The sequence below is a fragment of the Oncorhynchus tshawytscha genome, linkage group LG02 (genome assembly GCF_018296145.1).
Source record: "Oncorhynchus tshawytscha isolate Ot180627B linkage group LG02, Otsh_v2.0, whole genome shotgun sequence".
In the NCBI taxonomy this organism is placed as follows: Eukaryota; Metazoa; Chordata; class Actinopteri; order Salmoniformes; family Salmonidae; genus Oncorhynchus; species Oncorhynchus tshawytscha.
This window is the reverse complement of record NC_056430.1, coordinates 47,094,436-47,115,908: the sequence shown is the minus strand read 5'-3', so window position 1 is coordinate 47,115,908 and position 21,473 is coordinate 47,094,436. Positions and strand designations below refer to the sequence as shown.

The window sequence follows — 21,473 nt, the reverse complement described above, 5'->3', positions numbered from 1 at the left end:
TCATTTACTTGTGGAACGGCACATACTGTATGGTGCAACATGAAATAGATGCATAATACTCAATATCAAGTCATAAGGCTGCATTGGAGACCCATTTAGCTAGCCCCACCTATTTTTTGTTGCCTGTTTAGCATGTTATTTTAGCATTAATACGTGTCACATATCTGTTTGCAAACAATGTAAAACAAAATATAAATAAAGTGTTGTTAAAGCTGCATACAAACATGGTCACTCTTTGGCTTTCTTAAGGCAGCTCCAAAATGTAGACGTTTCAGTTTGGCTCAGTGCTTTCTGCAGTGGAGTGGCAAGTCAGCCGAAAATACAGAGCGTAGGGGTTGGTAATCTACTCTAGTTGCGTCGTGATTAGCTCAGTGTACTGTCACTCATGGGGACACTATGTCACTGCAAAATCTACAGGGAGAGCTAGAAAGTTGAAGCCCCCTTGGGTGCTGCCATAGATTTACATTAGAAGTGCCCATCCAAGAAGGCTCAAGTTCATTGGCCACAGATAAAATGGCATTATATCTACCGGTAGCTTTGATTGGACTGATCATATCAACGTCATACTTTAAAAATCTTAGCTAGTAAACTATACAAGCAGCCATCATCATGAATCACGTCGACATTCTTACTGCCAAATCCTTGTCATATGAAGAGAAATTATAGAGAAAACGGTGCTCATCGGCCATTGGACATAAACATTATAGTTGGAAATCGCAAATTCAACAATGAGTGGTTTGGAAGGAATTGGTGGCTAACTGCAAGTGTTGCAAAGGAATCACTATTTTACTTCCCCTGCCTGATATTCGGTGGAGAGGGTGTGTCATCCAAGTTTGGATTTAAGGGTCTCTTTTCCAAGCTTAACATTCACACCCAACACCATGTGCCAGAAAAGGTTGAATACATCTTAATGATCCCTTCACGCGCCAATCCCTTTAGCGGGATCGATTTGACAATATTCAGTGAAATTGCAGAGCGCCAAATTCAATCTACAGGAATATCAATATTCAACATTCACGAAAATATAAATGTAATACATCAAAATAAGGATCTCTAGAGATCAGTGTCCCACCCGCGGGACAGTTGAGCTAATGTGCGCTAATGCGATTAGCATGAGGTTGTAAGTAACAAGACCATTTGCCAGGACATAGACATATCTGATATTGGCAGAAAGCTTAAATTCTTGTTAATCTAACTGCACTGTCCAATTTACAGTAGCTATTACAGTGAAACAATACCATGCTATTGTTTGAGGAGAGTGCAGAGTTATGAACTTAAAGTTATTAATAAACCAATTAGGCACATTTGGGCAGTCTTGATACAATATTTTGAACATAAATGCAATGGTTCATTTGATCAGTCTAAAAATGTACACATGCACTGCTGCCATCTAGTGGCCAATGTTTAAATTGTGCCTGGGTTGGAATAATATATTATGGCCTTTCTCTTGCATTTCAAAGATGGTCCAAAAAAATACAACAAATATTTTTTTCTTTGTATTATCTTTTACCAGATCTAATGTGTTATTCTCCTACATTCATTTCACATTTCCACAAACTTCAAAATGTATCAAGAATATGCATATCCTTGCTACAGGTCCTGAGCTACAGGCAGATAGAAATGTCATTTCAGGCAAAAATGTAAAAAAGGTGCAGATCCTTAATTAAGAGGTTTTAAATAAATGTGGTTTCTACTGACAATTGTACTAACTATGGCATAAAGGAAAGAGGAGCGGATAAGAGGCAATCAGTAATTTCGATTCAGACATTAAAGCAAGTCAGCCATGTCAGCTATGTTTTTAAAAAGGCAGTAAATGAGGCTGAATGAACTGTTTCGTTGCCAAATAAGTCTCCACTGATAGCCAGGTGTAGCAGTGATAAGGATCCACTCCATGGTGCTGAAAAGAAAGGTCTGCTGTTGGGACATCTTTATGTAGGCCCTAACAATTTGTGGGCACCGTTTACAGTGGTGGAAAAAGTACTGAATTGTCATACTTGAGTAAAAGTAAAGATACCTTTCCCAAGTCACCCAGTAAAATACTACTTCAGTAAAAGTCAAAGTATTTGGTTTTAAATATACAGTGCCTTCGGAAAGTATTCATTTTTCCACATTTTGTTACGTTACAGCCTTATTCTAAAATGGAATAAATTGTTTTTATTCCTCAATCTACACACAATACCCCATAATGACAAAGCAAAAACAGGTTTTTAGAAATGTTTGCTACATTTTAAATTAAAAAATTTAAAAAACACATTTACATAAGTATTCAGTACTTTGTTGAATCACCTTTGGCAGCGATTACAGCCTCCAGTTTTCTAGGGTAGGACGCTGCCTGCTTGGCACACCTGTATTTGGGGAGTTTCTCCCATTCTCTGCAGATACTCTCAAGCTCTGTCAGGTTGGATGGGGAGCGTTGCTGCACAGCTATTTTCAGGTTTCTCCAAAGATTTTCGATCAGGTTCAAGTCCGGGCTCTGGCTGGGCCACTCAAAGACATTTAGAGACTTGTCCCAAAGCTGAGTGCTTAGGGTCATTGTCCTGTTGGTAGGTATACCTTAAATCAAATTGTATTTGTCACATGCGCCGAATACAACAGGTCACCTTACAGTGAAATACTTACTTACAAGCCCTTAACCAACAATGTAGTTTTACGAAAAATACCTTAATTTATTTTTTAAAGTAACAAATAATTAAAGAGCAGTAGTGAAATAACAATAGCGAGGCTATATACAGGGGGTACCGGTATAGAGTCAATGTGCCGGGGCAGCGATTAGTTGAGATGATATGTAGGTAGAGTTATTAAAGTGACTATGCATAGATAAGAGAGTAGCAGCAGCATAAAAAAAGGGGGGAAATGCAAATAGCCTGGGTAGCCATTTGATTAGATGTTCAGGAGTATTATGGCTTGGGGGTAGAAGCTGTTTAGAAGCCTCTTGGACCTAGACTTGGCGCTCCGGTACCACTTGCCGTGCGGTAGCAGAAAGAACAGTCTATGACTAGGGTGGCTGGAGTCTTTGACAATTTTTAGGGCCTGACACAACCTGGTATAGGGGTCCTGGATGGCAGGAAGCTTGGCCCCAGTGATGTACTGGGCCGTACACACTATCCTCTGTAGTGCCTTGTGATGCGACCAGTCTGGATGCTCTCGATGGTGCAGCTGTAGAACCTTTTGAGGATCTGAGGACCTATGCCAAATGTTTTCAGCCTCCTGAGGGGGAATAGGCTTTGTCGTGCCCTCTTCACGGCTATCTTGGACCATGTTAGTTTGTTGGTGATGTGGACATCAAGGAACTGTAAGCTCTCAACCTGCTTCACTATAGCCCTGTAGATGATAATAGGGGCGTGCTTGGTCCTCCTTTTCCTGTAGTCCACAATCATCTCCTGTGTCTTGATCATGTTGAATAAGAGGTTCTTGTCCTGGCACCACACGACCAGGTCTCTGACCTCCACCCTATAGGCCGTCTTGTCGTTGTCGGTGATCAGGCCTATGACTGTTGTGTCATCGGAAAACTTAATGGTGTTGGAGTCATGTCTGGCCGTGCAGTCATGAATGAACAGGGAGAACAGGAGGGGACTGAGCACGCACCCTTGAGGGGCCCCCGTGTTGAGGATCAGCGTGGAGGATGTATTGTTACCTAACCTTACCACCTGGGGGCGGCCTGTCAGGAAGTTCAGGATCCAGTTGCAGAGGAAGGTGTTTAGTCCTAGGGTCCTAAGCTTAGTGATGAGCTTGGTGGTGGCAGCATCATGCTGTGGGGATGTACCTTCACCCAAGTCTGAGGTCATGCTCTAAAGCAGGTTTTCATCAAGGATTTCTCTGTACTATGCTCCGTTAATCTTTTCCTTGATCCTGACTTGTCTCTCAGTCCCTGCCGCTGAAAAACATCCCCACAGCATGATGCTGCCACCACCATGCTTCACTGTAGGGATGGTGCCAGGTTTCCTCCAGACATGACGTTTGGCATTCAGGCCAAAGAGTTCAATATTGTTTTCATCAGACGAGAGAATCTTGTGTCTCTTGCCCTGTTGTGTGTTTTGTCCTATATTTTTAATCCCAGCCCCCATCCCCGCAGGAGACATTTTGGTAGGCTGTCATTGTAAATAAGAAGTTGTTCTTAACTGATTTGTCCAGCTAACAATGTTAAATTCAATTTAAAAAATTACAAAAACATAATGTTCTCAATATAATGAGTGGTTATCCTGAGTTGAGTCGAACTAAGAGTTGACTAAAGTTACCTCGCTAACTCCTCAAACCTGCTTTGTAGGCTCTGACTGCTATGAAATCGGCAACCGGAGTAGATTGCCAGCGTGATTTTACTAATGCACGTGAAGAGTTCCGAATCGTAAGTATGACGTCAATTACAACTGGTTTGTGAACGCGCACGCTTTAGCGTACGTGCACGTTCGACGTTTTTGTTGCTATTGAATATTTCTGCAGTTGCGCGCGGCACAATATTGTTACCGTTGGTGACGCTATTTGTAAAGAAAGAAAGAAGGATGGAGAACATATAAAAAGAGAGATGGAGGAGAGCCTTACATTTAGCCTCCACTTATTTAAGCAAATTTTATTCGGTTAAAAGCTAACCTACGCGCGTAGCTATTATTTTAGTTTTGGAACACGGAGGGTAGACTAACGTTAGCTAGTCAACATCACCCTATGTGATCTTCCTTCCCCGCCGCATGCTGCTACAGTCAGAGCCAGACAACAAAATAGCTAATCGCCATTATATGACCCAGTACCTAGCGTCAGTATTGCCCTCCATGTGGGTGAGAGGCTTGTGTGTGTCAGATTATGGCGAGAAAAACAGTTAACAGGAAAAGGAAGGCAGGGGAGTCCAAGGACCAACAACAGGTAGGCAAAAACGGTGGCGATTCAGGCAAACCTTGGTTAGCCTGACAAGCTAGCGAATGTTACCATTTTGCGTTGAATGTTTGACTCTGACGTTAGCTAACAGGTTGGAAGTTAGCTGCGTGGCATTATCTATCAAGCTTGCTAAAAGGCACAATTTGTTTTTGAAAATGTAATAAAATAGCTGTAGCTTCATAGACGGCTAGGTAGCTACCGGAACTTGCTAAATTATCTTGTTAGCCAATAATGTAACAGCTAGCTAGCACACTGGCGAGTTAACTAACGTGAATTCGCGTTCTCATTCACGATTTCCTTTGACTGTCCCTCCTTTGTTTTTTATTTTATTACATTGACAGTTTCCCTAACTTGTTTTTAACAATACATTTAGACTTGTGACGTGTTGGTTAGGCCCAACGTTAGGCCTACCAGTGCCACATTAGGCAATTATGCATTGGATTAACTATTTATTGGGTTGTAGGGGACGGTGAAAAAATGATTTTGTCATTCAATGGAGATATACCAGAGTAAATCTGAGAGTAGTGTAAAATAATAGTAATTATTGTAGTTAGTTAGCTAACTTATATCCTATTCGACTGGACTACGTTGTTAGGTGTTATTATTAGGTAGGTAATGTTAAAGGGCAATTCCAGCACTTTTAAACGTCATTTTCATAATCTCCAACACACTAAAAAAATGCTTCTCTGTGACATCACAGGGTAGAATTCAAAGTAGTAAAAACAGTGATTTTCTACACCTGCAACAAGTTTCTAGCCAGAAGGGGAGGTATTTTCTAGCCCTTGATCATGACTTGGTTCCATTACATTACACAAGTGATTGGAGGAAGGCATCTTTTTGTAGGGGATGGATTTTGTTAAAGCTGCACTATGCAAAAAAATATCCTGGTTGCTAAAATTCTAATTTCAGTTTGACAAAACAAGCATGTATAGTGTAGGGAATCATGGAAAAGATGGTACAATATCTAAAAATATTGTATTTTGAGCTGCTTTGAAGCAAGTGAACAAGACGCAAAAACTGGATGCATAGAAATAGCGCCCATAGTACAGATCTACCACTTCTTAGACTTGCTTTCCATGTGTGACAGATCTATAACTAATTTCTAAGTTAATTTGGGCAGGTCGTCTGAAAATGTACATATTGCAGCTTTAGGGCCGCTGTGCTCTGTCTGAACATTAACGCGTATTGCTTATGGTGCGGTTTTCTAAGCACAAGGAACTTATCTTTCATAGCGGCAAGAAATTATTGTCAAAAAACAAAAGGTTAAATTGATGCACACCTTTTATCGGGTTATGGCAAGAGCAGCTCAAATAAGCAGAGAAAATGACAGGCCATTACATTAAGGTCAGTCAATAAGGAACATTTCAAGAACTTTGAAAGTTTCTTCAAGTGCAGTCGCAAAAAACATCAAGGGCTATTTAACTTGTAATTGTGAGACATTTTTGTGAATTTATTTAAAAAAAATACTATAAACCATTTTTCCCTGCTCTGTCTTTATTGGAACGCCGACTGCAAGCCAGGCCTAATCGCCTAACATCAGTATCCAACCTCACTAACGCTCGTGACTGATTGGAAGCAAGTCCCCGCAGCAATGTTCTAACATTTAATGGAAAACCTTCCACCAACTCCATATTAATGCCCATGATTTTGGACTGTGATGTTCAATGAGCAGGTGTCCACATACTTTTGGTCATGTAGTGTATATTAAAGCATACAACAACAAAAGTTACATTTTATTTGGCACTTACTCCGTGGCTTTAAAGGGCGAATTTGCTCTGGAAGCCAAAACATCCAAATACTCAATCTAAATGTGAATCGATTCTTAATTGCGGTACGGTTCTAGAAACATAAATCCCTCTACTTTAATATGACAAAATAATTTCACAGATGCAAAATACACACTTACGGTCTACTGTTTTAACAGTTTTTTTTTCAATTACATTTGTGGCCTCTGTCTTCCATAACAGGGTTGGATGCGCCCTGTGTTAAGAAGCAGTCCGGCTTGGTTGGGTTGTGTATCGGAGGACGCATGACTTTCAACCTTCGTCTCTCCCGAGCCCGTACGGGAGTTGTAGCGATGAGACAAGATAGTAGCTACTAACAATTGGATACCACGAAAAAGGGGTAAAAAAAAAGTTATTGTGGATGCGTTTCGAGTATGATTGTATGCAGACTTTCTATGCAAACCTAACTTTCATCAAGGACTTAAAAAAACAATTATATCACCTTTCTCTCTTTGTCAGTAATCATTAGTCAGCATCACTGTAACATGATCATGATAATGGTCATGATCATACCCTTCCTACTGCCACCAAAGTGTTAACAGGCAATTTTTTTATCTGTGTGTGATCTATTTCACGTTCTCATATGAACTGCAATCGTGTGTTCTGCTAACTGGAGCATTGCATGGAATAATAAAGTTCTTATTTTCAAAACATAATTAAGGTCTTAAAAATCCATACATGTTCACCGGTCATGCTGAGTTTGTGTACTTCCTTGAGTAAGTACGGGTACCCCCAGTGACAATATTGGTCTGTATCGGTGTAGTCTGCCCTGCCAGTGTTTGTGAACTGCAGCTGTCAAGTCTGAGGTGATTTACAATCTGACAAAAATGTCTCAAAGTGCAAAACCTGTGTGAAATTATTATTCTTTTTTACCATTTCACATCATGAAAATGAAGTTTAACCCTTCATACAGTAGGAAAGACATCAACATGTTGACATATGTAAATATACAGTAGAGATTAGAGGTCGGCCGATTATGATTTTTCAACGCCGATACCGATTTTGTTGGAGGACCAGAAAGCCGAAACCGATTAATCGGCCCAAACATTTTTTGTGTGTTTTTTTTTTTGTTGAAATAATAATGACAATTACAATAATACTGAATTAACACTTATTTTAATATAAAACATCAAAATCAATAGCCTCAAATAAATAATGGAACATGTTCAATTTGGTTTAAATAATGCAAAAACAAAGTGTTGGATAAGAAAGTAATATGTGCCATGTGAAAAAGCTAACGTTTAAGTTCCTTGCTCAGAACATGAAAACATATGAAAGTTGGTTGTTCCTTTTAACATGAGACTACAATATTCCAAGGTAAGAGGTTTTAGGTTGTCGTTAATATAGTATTTATAGGACTATTTCTCTCTATACCATTTGTATTTCAAATACCTTTGACTATTGGATGTTCTTATAGGCACTATAGTATTGCCAGTGTAAGAGTATAGCTTCTGTCCCCCTCCTCGCCCCTACCTGGGCTCGAACCAGGAACACATCGACAGCCACATTCGAAGCATCGTTACCCATCACTCCACAAAAGCAGCGCAAGGGGAATAACTACTCCAAATCTAAAAGCGAGTGACGTTTGATACACTATTAGCGCACACCCAGCTAACTAGCTAGCCATTTCACATTGGTTACACCAGCCATTAGGCTGAGGCTTGACGTCATAAACAGCGCTGTGCTTGCGAAGAGCTGCTGGCAAAACACACAAAAGTGCTGTTTGAATTAATGATTACGGGCCTGCTGCTGCTCAGACTGCTCTATCAAATCAGACTTAATCATAACATCACACAGAAATAAGAGCCTTTGGTCATTAATATGATCGAATCCGGAAACTATCGTTTCAAAAACAACTTTTATTTCTTTGAAATACGGAACCGTTCGGTATTTTATCTAACGGGTGGCATCCCTAAGTCTAAATATTCTTGTTACATTGCACAACCTTCAATGTATGTCATAATTACGTAAAATTCTGGCAAATTAGTTCGCAATGAGCCAGGCAGCCCAAACGGTTGCATATACCCTGACTCTGCGTGCAATAAACGCAAGAGAAATTACACAATTTCACCTGGTTAATATTGCCTGCTAAACTGGATTAGTGATTATGATTGATTGTTTTTTATAAGATAAGTTTAATGCTAGCTAGCAATTTACCTTGGCTTCTACTGCATTTGTGTAACAGGCAGGCTACTCGTGGAGTGCAAAGGTTAGAGCGTTGGACTAGTTATCTGTGCGGTTGCAACCCCTGGGCTGACATGGTGAAAATCTGTCGTTCTGCCCCTGAACAAGGCAGTTAACCTACAGTTCCTAGGCAGTCATTGAAAATAAGAATGTATTCTTAACTGACTTGCCTAGTTAAATAAAAGGTATAAAAATATTTAAATAATCGGAAATCGGCTCCCAAAAATACCGATTTTCGATTGTTATGAAAACTTGAAATCGGCCCTAATTAATCGTCCATTCCGATTAATCGGTCGACCTCTAGTAGAGGTGATTAGGGATGAGTGAGGAATGAGTCCAGCTAGCTCAAATAAACAAGGGAATGAAATGGGTGTATCAATCCCTGAGTCTATGGTTAGTCTAGAGGTACACACTGAGTCTACAAAACATTAACACCAGCTATTTCCATGACACACTGACCAGGTGACAGCCTTGATCCCTTATTGATGTAACTTGTTAAATGGACTTCAACTCAGTGTAGATGAACGAAGGGGAGAAAGGTTAAAGAAGGATTTTTAAGCCTTGAGACAATTGAGACATGGATTGTGGTATACTCTGTGTATATACAGTACAGGCAGTTTGTGGGACTGGTAACAAAAAAAACGGACTCTCGTGCTGTTGAAATGCAGTTCTTGGGGAGAAACCAACCACAGGATTTGTGTAAAGAAAAAAAGTTAAATATAAGAACTAATTCTTATTTACAATTACGGCCTACCAGGGAACAGTGGGTTAACTGCCTTGTTCAGGGCCAGGATGATAGATTTTTACATTGTCAGCTCGGGGATTCGATCCAACAACCTTTCGGTTACTGGCTTACCCACTAGGCTACCTGCAGCCCCTAAATACATCTTGCCAGCCAAGGAAGACGAGGTTTGGGTGGCTGCAGGTCAAGTTGTCCACACCCTGGGTTCTTTTGTGGACAACTGGGAGGAGGTACCATTTCATAGAGCCTGTGCTGGCAGATTAAAGGGTGAGAGAGAATACAAAGCCATGAGCTTGTAAAAAAAAAACTTTTGGAATTGGGTTTGAGTTCTTGTTTGTTTATTCTGTTACTCAAGTGATTGATAATAACATTTAATATTTGAAATTAAACATCTGTCATTCATGATCTGGAATGAAATTCCTAAAATGTTGTAAATTTAAAATGGAGTGCAGTGTAATTTGCTGTCTGTGTTTTGGGACCCTGTCACATCCATAACATTTTCCTCTAGCTTTTGAGGCACTTTTTTTCATTGCAATTTACCGGACATGCATATACATTAGGTGCATAAAGCATTAGGGCGTCCACTCACGGTGCTCAAAATCACATTTAGATTATTGTAATTCATTTTAACAGAGTAGAAATTAGCCTTAAAAGTTGTAATAATAAAGTAGAATGATCTATACCAACATGACAGGTTTTATTGAAAAGTTGTGCCTTCATCCCTGCTATAAATCATAAATGAATATCTTATTTTTTATTTTTTTAAAGAAACATTTAACCCAGAAGAGCAAGTCGCCTACACAGTAACTTCAAAATATATTTGTATATTTGTGAACATCTGTCTTACAGGCTATTTGTATGAACATTTTTTAAATTAATTAAACACAGCTGTTTTCAAATACAACCTAGGCTTCTAACTTTAATTTAGCCTAGGCATGAACATTTTAATTAGGCCTAAAAAATAACAAAACATGCCTGTTTACGAACACCAGGGCAGGCCTCCCCACACCCATTCCTGCTGCGATTCAGCACCACAGCAGTGGAAAGAGGCCAATTTAGGCGACCACAAAATAAAAAAACTGGTAAAACTGATGTTAGACAGTCATATTATGTCATTATAAAAATTATGTAAATAAGCAAAATTAATTATGGCTGGTTTATTAAATGAGAGAGATTATTTTACAATGCTCCTGTGAAACGAGGCCCTCGCCATGCATTTATGAAAGCACTTGTTTCCAAAGCTCAGATGATATTGCACTCTTCTTTTTTTAACATTTTTTTTTTTTTACAGTTCTACTGGATGATTATAGTAAATGTTGTTTATTGGATACATGACACCCAGGCGGCATATGTGGATATTGCCTAGGGCGGCAGCAGAACTGCTAGGACTGAGCCCGACAAACACAATTTGCCTCTAATTTACTAGCGTTTGCGGCAGACCTTGGCCTTCTCAAAGTTGCTGCTACTGTTGGAAAGTCAAAACTATCCAGCTGCTTGCGATGCGTATCAGCCTCATTACTTTACTCTGTTTTGGAGAAAGAATCCCCTCTCAGCTGGCACACTGGAAATGGGGAAAATCCAAACAAGCGTCCCCAATTTTTCCCTTACAAGGACCTCAAGTATTTTGCATTAGTAAAAATAGAAACACACACCCTACACTAATTTCCAGGCAGCTTGAGGATTTATTAGCTTATGAAATATAATTGCCTTTGAAGTTGGAGCACATTAACTGGTATTTCCATCAATTAATAAAAAAGCATTATTTTGCAATCGATTTTATTTTTTCTTCTCCCGGAGAATTTGGCCGACAATTTATTTTAATGGCTTTTTAAAAACAATCTCAGTTTGTGTGTGTGTACGGATCCTGCCTTTTTATAAAGTGTCTCTGAATGTGTGTGTGTGCTTAGATCCTGACCTAGTTGGCTCCTTGTATCTGGGTCAGTGGGCTGGGAGTGATGACCATAGCCTCAAGGGGATGAGTGTGCTGTGCATGGAAGGGACAGAGTGCAGCGGGAGGGAGGGGGTCATGATTGTAAGGAGGGATTAAGACTGGGCAGAGGGATAGGGTTCTGGGTTTTTTAAACGCGAGAAGGCACAGAGGGTAAATGTACCGCATTAAGTAGATTTTTTTTATATACATTAAAAATTAACCTAACCTAGGCTGGAGCCTAATTTCTTCCTCTTCCCTGATCGTCTTCTGACAGCTGAGCTAGGGCCTATTGGTGTGTTCAAGACAGCTGTGAACTCTGAAGAAAACGAGCTCAGACTGGGAAAAATCGTGAAGTCAGTGACCTTCAGGTCTGAGAAGTCGGAGCTCTATGATCATGCCGAGTTTCCGATTTGAAATTCCTATTTGGATGACCATTCAAAAATATTTTTCCCAGTCGGAGCTTGTTTCTTTCAGAGTTCCCAGTAGGGGTGTGAACGTCATTTAAAAAAAAACTGAATCGGGATCCTTAATCAGTATGCAAATTGTTTTTTTTATTTTTAAACATAGATTCAGAAAGTAATAGTGGGTCAATTTCCACAACTTCTCCACTGTTTTGGTACCCTGGGTACCACACTGAACAGCTTGAATTGAACTCATGCACATGTGCAAATAAGTGTTGCATCTCGCTCATCTCAATATCCTAACCTATTAATTGATGAAAGGCTCTGCTTTACTGAAGTTTCTAGACCCCACAAGCCAAGACATTGTGATTCCTGTTTTTGATTGCCGATAGATAGGCCTAATTCACAGTTTTGACTGTGCCTGGTGGCCGACCTGCCTTTACTGTGCCCCTCCCCTCTCTGTCTCTTGCTCGCTATGGAAGATGTTTGTATTCCCTGAAGTAATGCAACTAATCAGTCTCCTCTGTTTTCAAAAAATCGTCATCTTAAGGCGTCCGCATGCTTGCCACCCGAAACAGTTCTCTAGAGTTCGCACAGATTTTAATCCCCAACTAACCCATTTGGTGGAAACATACCACTGGTCGGAAAAAAATGTGGATAATAATCTGTCGCCAATTGGATGGAAATCTAGCTACTGTACTTGATTTACATGGTGTTCATCTCATTTAAGCCTTGTTAACCTTTATCTTTTTCTCTCCTCTGTCAGGTGGGCTGGTGCCAGTCTGCATACAAGCGGGCACGCGTGTCTTCCTCGTCCCGGCATGCCCAGCAGTGGTGGTGTAGTCTGCGCTCGGTGGTGTACGCACTCCAGGGCCGTGAGATCCGGCCTCAGCAGCAGCATGAGTGGCGTCTCCAGCGTAGCTTGCGGGGCTTTGCTGCCGGCCGCCTCCCGGGCATCCTGAAGGAGCGGGAGTTCTCCCTGGGCCGCCTCAACAAGGTGTTCGCCTCGCAGTGGCTCAATCACCGCCAGGTGGTGTGTGGAACCAAGTGCAATACGGTGAGAGACTGCCCTCTCTTACTTTACTCTTTTTTTTTTTCTTTCAAAAAGGAAAAACTTTAAAAACATTTCCTGTTAACTGGAGTACCTTGAACTGACCTATTATGAATAAAAAGGACATGATTCCAGACCTTGTGTTATTTCTCTAATGAAAGGTTTCTTTCCTCCTATCCACAGCTATTTGTGGCAGATGTTCTGACAGGGAAGATTACACGCATCCCCATGCTGAAGGACCGGCAGGGCCAAGGAGGTGGCTCCGGGGGTGTTGGGGGGACAATAGGGGCCCCCTTCCTCGGAAGTGGCTCAGTGTCCGGGCTCGATCAGCAAGGCTGTGGGATCCACGCCATCGAGCTTAACCCCTCAGGCACTCTACTGGCCACGGGCGGAGACAACCCCAACAGCCTGGCTGTCTACCGTCTGCCCACCCTGGACCCCGTCTGCGTGGGAGATGTGAGTGGTGGCTGAGACAGCCTAAAAGAAAGTCTGATCATACAGGGTCTGACATTAACAATGGCCCGCTGGCCCGGGGCCAGTAAAAACATGTTGGGGCAGTCCATCTTGTCAGTCACTGGCCCGATTGTGCCAGTAATTTCTCAGCACATTTTGGCGTTCCAGTTCGACGTTTACCTGCTCTGTCGCAGTCTGCCAATAAAAACCATTGAAGACTAAATACGGAAAACTCTTGTATTTGAGCAATATGATTGGCTGATTATTCAACCACAGTCCTCGCAAGTCACCTTCTTGAGCATTACATGAGTTGATGCATTCACAAGGCATACACAAGCTGTCCAGAGTAAAAAATAAATAAAAAGCGCTCATCAATCCACTCGCTGAGCTTATTTATTTTAGGGAAAGTGATTTACAAAAATAAAATAATTGCTACTGTTGATAGTCTGCAAAAATAAGCCACAAAAAAGACACCTAGCATTCTTATTGGTGAGACTATTGCATTGATTCTTCTGCCATTGTAATCCTTGGCTGGGCCAACATCCAAACAACGTTAAAAAAAAATATATATATATATAATTTTCTGGGTGGACAAACGCTTTCAGTGTAAACTTAAACCAGATATAAAGTATGCCGAAAAGATAATGGACCTATGTTTTTAAATAATATAATCTTTGAAAACTAGTAATCACCAAAATAAATGTTAGACATTCAGGGAGCATTTAAAATTCAAAAAATTATCAATTTAGCTGTATTTTATGTTTGAGCAAAAGAACACCGTGGCAAAATGCATAGAATTGCCAGGAACTATTTTTAAAACGGCAACATTTTCTCTCAGCTCCAAGGCAAATTTGTGTAGAATTGCAGGAAATTGGCTTAACATGCTACAAATTCTCTACACTGCCAAGATGGGGCCCTCTAAAATGTTGTCACATTTTGCTGGTCCAACTGTGCTCATTGCCACACCCCCCACCTAACCCATTTTTGATCCAGAAAAAAATATGTACTTTAGCCAGATATCGCTTTTGAAAAGCCCTTGTCTTAAAAGCGGAAACGTCCTATTTTAAAATGACATACTTTAGAGACGAAAGTTAATCCAATTAATACAACAATTATTTAAGCATAATGTCTTACATTGCAAAATTATATTACACAGCTTTTTAATATACCATAATAACTAAATGTAGCCTATTACTAGCTGAATGAAACAAGCATGTCAACGAATGTATTTATAAACCACCCAATGTCTTGGCCAGTAGAAATTCTGTTAGTGCTATTAGATTTTTGGCCAACTAGACTAACGGACCAGTGAGGGGAAAAAAGTAAATGTTGGACCCTGTCATACAATTCCTGGAATACAATGAAAACATTTTTTTTTTTAATTCATGGGAGGGTTCTCTATTTTTCAGGATGGCCATAATGACTGGATCTTCTCCATTGCATGGATCAGCGACAGCATGGCGGTGTCTGGTAAGTGTTAAAGGTCCAATGCAGCTGTTTTTATCTCAATACCAAATACTTTCTGTGTATTTAATTACCTTACTGTGATTGTTATCAATGAAAACGGTCAAAAAGAATAAACAAATGGCTTCTTAGCAAAGGGTAATTTCTCAAGCAAGAATTTTGCTGCGATTGTCTGGGGGTAGTCTGAGTGGGGAGGGGAAAACTGAAAATTAGCTGCTGTTGCCAGAGAGCTTTGGAATTCTCTTTCTTATTGGTCTAACTGGTTTACTGCATGGTGATGTCACCATGGAAGGCCTAAACTCCATCCCACCAAAACAGGCTGAAATTTCAGGCGGTCTTTTCGAACAGCTCTTAAATTAAAAGGGCATTATCATAATTTTCACAATTTCACATTATTATTCCAATCTCTGTGTGGAAATGTATATGAAACACAGTAAAAATGACAGTACAAACACAGTAAAAATGTTGACTACACTAGGCCTTTAAATGGCACAGATTGCACTTACTGAAGTCCTACATCTTACTATTTTCAATGCGAATGCTATTGAGAGACTTTTTAAAAATGTTTATCTTTACGTTTTTTGTACAGAAAGTTTATACTATTGTCACGTATGACCGCCAATAACTTTTGGACGTCGTATCAACATTTACTATCCTCGATTTCGACTTCAAATCTGACTTCAACTCAGACTCCGCTGTTCCCTTGTTCACACAGGACGCTATTCCTTTGTTTCATGGGCTACCAAAACGCCACAGGCGTAGACAGGCTGGCATCCTTGTGAGACTGAGACGTAGAGAAGATCGACTGGCACTCCCCTCCATTTTATTGGCAAATGTCCAGTCACTCAAGAATAAGATGGATGCGCTTCGTTCAAGAGTCTCCTATCAGAGGGACTTGGAAAAACTGCAATATTATATGCCTTGCAGAAACTTGGCTGGCTCAATCTATGAACATAAAACTCAGTGGTTTCTTCATGCAGCGGTACGATTGGACGACACCAGCCTCGGGCAAGTCCAAGTGGGAAGGCCTGTGCCTCTTCATAAACAACAATTGGTGCATTGCTTCCAGTGTGAAGGAACTGTCAAGCTTTTAGTCACTTGATATAGAATACCTCATGGTAAGCTGCAGACCTTATTATTTACCAAGACAGTTCTCATCCATAATTGTCATGGCTGTCTACATCCATCCACAAGCCAACACCACTTTGTCACTCAACAAACTGTATGGGGCCATAAACAAACAAGAAACCACACACCCAGAGGCAGCATTTCTGGTGGGCGGAGACTTTAACGTGGGGAGACTTAAATCCGTTCTACCTCACTTCCACCAACATGCCTCCTGCGCCACTAGGGGCGCTAAAACTAAACTAGACCACTTTTATTCTACCCACAGAAATGCATAGAATGCCCTCACACTCCATTCGGCAAATCAGACCATAACACCATCGTTCTGCTTCCTGTTTAAAAACAAAATCTGGAACAGGAAGTACCAGTGACGTGCTCAATACGGCGTTGGTCCGATGAAGCAGACGCAAGGCTAAAAGACTGTTTTGCTTGTACAGACTAGGATATGTTTTGGGATTCATCTGATAGCACGGAGGAGTTTACCACGTCAGTCACAGGCTTCCTCAAGAAGTGCAGAGACTATGTTGTCCCCACAGTGACTTTACAAACGTATCCAAACCTAAAACCCTGGATAACAGGTTAGAGCTACCACTTACAAAGAACGGGACATTAACATGGACGCATACAAGAAAGCAAGCATACAAAAGAAAAATACAGGAGTAAGGTGGTATCCTATTACACCGGCTCTGACACTTGTCGGATGTGGCAGGGCTTGAAGACACTAACGGATTACAAAGGGAAATTCAGCAGTGAGATGCCCGGTGGCGCAGAACTCCCATATGAGTGAAATGCCATTTACACTTGCCTCAAGGAAAACAGCAGAGTACTGCATGAAAGTCCCTGTTGATCTGAATGACTGGCCACAGAGCAAGATCACAATGTGAGTAAAACCTTTAAACATGTTAACACTCGTAAGGACTCCGGGCCAGACGGAATACCAGGGGACAATCTCAGAACATGCGCACACAAAATGAAATAAAATTGGATCCTTGGGCAAAAAATGTAGTAACATGGGAATGGATAAAGCAGTAGTTTACAGGCAATTACACAGGAAAAATGTCAGTATAGAGACAAAGTGGAATCACAATTCAACAGCTCAGACACGAGATGTATGTGGCAGGGACTCCAGATAATCACGGATTACAAAGGGAAAACCAGTCACGTAGCAGACACCGACTTCTTGTTCCCGGACAAGCTAAACACCTTTGCCCTCTTTGAGGATAACACAGTGCAGGAGACACGGGCCGCTCCTGAGGACTGTGAGCTCTCGTTCTCCGTGGCCGGCATAAGACATTTAAGTGTGTTAACCTTCGCAAGGCTGCCGTCCCAGACGGCATCCCTAGCTGCGTCCTCGGAGCATGTGTAGACCAGCTGGCGGGAGTATTTAAGGCGATATTCAATCTCTACCTATCCCAGCCTGCTGTCCCCACTTGCTTCAAGATGTCCACCGTTGTTCCTCTACCCAAGAAAGCGAAGGTAACTGAACTAAATTACTATCGCCTCATTAGCACTCACTTCCTTCATCATGAAGTGCTTTGAGAGGGTAGTTAAGGATCATATTACCTCCACCTTACCCGACACCCTAGGCCCACTGCAGTTTGCGTACCTCCCCAATAGGTCCACTGATGAAGCAATCACAATGCAATCCCATCTGGACAAGAGGATTGCCTATGTAAGATTGCGGTTCATTTAATACAGCTCAGCCTTTAACTCCATAGTACCCTCCAAGCTTATCATTGGGTCCCTGGGTCTGAACCCCAACTGTGCAACTGGGTCCTGGACTTCCTCACGGGCAGCCCCCAGGTGGTGAAGGTGGGCAATAACACCTGCACGATGTTGATCCTCAACACAAGGGGCTCAAAAAAGGTGTGTGCTCAGCCCTCTCCTGTTTTCCCTGTTCACCCATGACTGCGTAGCCACGCACGCCTCCAACTCAATCGACAAGTTTGCAGACGACACAACAGTGGTAGGTCTGATTACCAACAACGACGAGACAGCCTACAGGGAGGAAGTGAGGACCCTGGTGGAGTGGTGCCAGGAAAATAACCTCTCCCTCAACAAAATAAAAGAGCTGATCGTGGACTTCGGGAGACAGCAGAGGGTGCACACCCCATCTAAACCGACAGGGCTGCAGTGGAGAAGGTGAAAAGTTCCTTGGCATACACATCACTGACAATCTGTAATGGTCCACCTACACCGGCAGTGTGGTGAGGAAGGCTGAAGAAATTTGTCTTGGCCCCTAAAACTCACAAATTTGACAGATGCACCACAGAGTATCCTATCGGACTGTGTCACCACCTGGTACGGCAACTGCACCGTCAGCAACCGCAGGACTCCAGAGGGTGGTGCGGTCTGCCCACTCATCACTGGTGGCAAACTGCTTGCCCTCCACGACATCTACTGGACCTGGTGTACCAGGAAGGCCAAGAAGATCATCAAGGACCTCAGCCACCCAAGCCACAGCCTGTTCACCCTGCTACCATCCAGAAGGCGAGGTCAGTACAGGTATAGCAAAGCTGGGACCGAGAGACTAAAAAACGGCTTCTATCTCAAGACCATCACACTATTAAATAGATGCGTTTATATTTTTGTTCAGTATTGGTGAGTGCTGTTTATAGACTAAAGCTCAGCGTTCAACACCATAGTCCCCTCCAACATCATCACCAAGCTCGGGACCCTGGGATTAAACACCTCCCTCTGCAACTGGATCCTGGACTACCTGACGGGCCGGCCCCAGTTGGTGAGGGTAGGAGGTGGGTGCTTAGTCCCCTCCTGTACTCCCGGTTCACCCACGATTGTGTGGCCACGCACAACTCCAACACCATCAACTTTGCTGATGACACGGCAGTGGTAGGCCTGATCACCGATCATGAAACAGTCTACAGGGAGGTAGTCAGACTTGGAAGTGTGGTGCCAGGACAACATCAGTAAGACCCTGCAGCTGATTGCGGACAACAAGAGAAATGCAGGGCTGTAGTGGAGCGGGTCGAGAGCTTCATGTTCTTTGGCGTCCACATCACTAAGGACTTAACATGGTCCACACACACCCGCACGGTTGTGAAGCGTGCACGACAATGCCTCTTCCCCCACGAGGAGGCTGAAAAGATTAGGCATGGGCCCTCGGACCCCCAAAGTTCTACAGCTGCACCATCAACAGCATCTGACTGGCTGCATCACCGCTTGGTATGGCAAATGCACCGCCCTCAACCTCAAAGCAAATCACTGGGCCAAGTTCCTTGCCATCCAGGACTTCGATATTAGGCTGTGTCAAGAGGAAGGCCTGGAAAATTGCCAAGAACTTCAGCCACCCAAGACAGACTGTTCACTCTGCTACTGTCTGGCAAACAGTACCGGAGCATCGGCTCTCAGGCCAACAGGCTCGGAGACAGCTTCTACCCCGAAGTCCATTGAACTATTTAGCAGTCTTTTGGCTATTTGCATTGACCCTATATTGCAGTGAGTCTACACTCACAAAACTATACACTACATGACCAAAAGTATGTGGACACCTGATTGTCAAACATCTCATTAAAAAATAATGGGCATTAATATGGAAGGCTTTCCACTAGATGTCGGAACATTGCTGCAGGGACTTGCTTCCATTCAGCTACAGCCTGACTCCCAGTCAGCGTTCCAATTCATCCCAAAGGTGTTTGATGGGGTTGAGGTCAGGGCTCTGTGCAGGCCAGTCAAGTTCTTCCACACTGATCTTGACAAACCATTTCTGTATGGACCAGTTTGGGCCTTCTCCAAACTGTTGCCACAAAGTTGGAAGCACAGAATCATCGTTAATGTCATTGTATGCTGTAGCGTTAAGATTTCCCTTCACTGGAACTCAGGGGCCTAGCACAAACCATTAAAAGCAGCCGCAGACCATAATGCCTCCTCCACCAAACTTTACAGTTGGCACTATGCATTCGGCAGGTAGCATTCTTCTGGCATCCGCTAAACACAGATTCGTCTGTCGGACGGCCAGATGGTGAAGCGTGATGCACCACTCCAGCCAACGCTTGGCATTGCGCATGGTGATCTTAGGCTTGTGTGCAGCCATGGAAACCCATTTTATGAAGCTCCCGACTAACAGTTCTTGTGCTGATGTTGCTTCCAGAGGCAGTTTGGAACTTAGTACTGAATGTTGTACTTGGCAAACCCGTCCCGTGAGCTTGTGTGGCCTCTCACTTCGCTGCTGAGCCGTTGTTGCTCCTAGAGGTTTCCACTTCACAATAACAGCATATACAGTTGACCGGGGCAGCTCTAGCAGGGTAGACATTTGACAAACTGACTTGTTGGAGAGGTGCATTCTATGACTGTGTCACGTTGAACGTCTCTGAGCTCTTCAGTAAGGACTTTCTACTGCCAATGTTTGTTCATGGAGATTGCATGGCTGTGTGCTTCATTTTATAGACCTGTCAGCGATGGGTGTGGCTGATAAATCCACTAGTTGTGGTGTCCACATACTATTGTGTGTGTATATAGTGTATACTCGCACACTACACTGACACTCACACAAAACCCACACGTTCACATAGACTACATATGTGCAAACACACACAACACACACACACACCCATCATATGCTGCTGCTTACACTTATATATTCTGGTGCCTAGTCACTTAACCATCCCTTTTATGTACATACAGTTGAAGTCGGAAGTTTACGTACAGTTTACACACACTTAGGTTGGAGTCATTAAAATCGGTTTTTCAAACACTCCACACATTTCTTGTCAACAAACTATATTTTTTGAAAGTTGGTTAGGATATCTACTTTGTGCATGACACAAGTAATTTTTCCAACAATTGTTTACAGACAGATTATTTCACTTATAATTCACTATATCACAATTCCAGTGGGTCAGAAGTTTACATACACTATGTTGACTGTGCCTTTAAACCGCTTGGAAAATTCCAGAAAATGTCGTCATGGCTTCAGAAGCTTCTGATAGGCTAATTGACATCATTTGAGTCAATTGGATGTGTACCTCTGGATGTATTTCAAGGCCTACCTTCAAACTCAGTGGCTCTTTGCTTAACATCATGGGAAAATCACAGGAAATCAGCCAAGACCTCAGAAAAAAAATTGTATACCTTGACAAGTCTGGTTCATCCATGGGAGCAAGTTCCAAATGCCTGAAGGTATCACGTTCATCTGTACAAACAATAGTACACAAGTATTAACACCATGGGACCCATGCAGCCATCATACCGCTCAGGATGGAGATGTGTTCTGTTTCCTAGAGATGAACGTACTATGGTGCGAAAAGTGAAAATCAATCCCAGAACAACAGCAAAGGACCTTGTGAAGATCCTGGAGGAAACAGGTAAAAAAGTATCTATACCCACAGTAAAACAAGTCCTATATCGACATAACCTGAAAGGCCACTCAGCAAGGAAGAAGCCACTGCTCCAAAACCGTCATAAAAAAGCCAGCCTACGGTTTTCAACTGCACATGGGGACAAAGATTGTACTTTTTGG

At 42.2% G+C, this 21,473-nt stretch overlaps 1 protein-coding gene across 3 annotated transcripts in view; it reads left to right on the top strand.

Moving 5' to 3' along the window:
- Positions 1 to 4,419: 4,419 nt before the first annotated feature.
- The window catches only part of LOC112233771 (DDB1- and CUL4-associated factor 12-like), a 28,228-nt gene continuing 11,174 nt past the window's right edge, over positions 4,420 to 21,473 (top strand). The window contains exons 1-4 of one of the 3 annotated variants that reach the window (XM_042300027.1): positions 4,420 to 4,851; positions 12,671 to 12,961; positions 13,139 to 13,411; positions 14,818 to 14,878. In XM_042300027.1, coding sequence (XP_042155961.1) covers positions 4,792 to 4,851; positions 12,671 to 12,961; positions 13,139 to 13,411; positions 14,818 to 14,878 — 685 coding nt within the window. In that variant the 5' untranslated portion in view covers positions 4,420 to 4,791. The remainder of the gene's footprint in view (positions 4,852 to 12,670; positions 12,962 to 13,138; positions 13,412 to 14,817; positions 14,879 to 21,473) is intronic. The other 2 variants (XM_024401624.2, XM_024401623.2) reach the window with 2 other exon arrangements.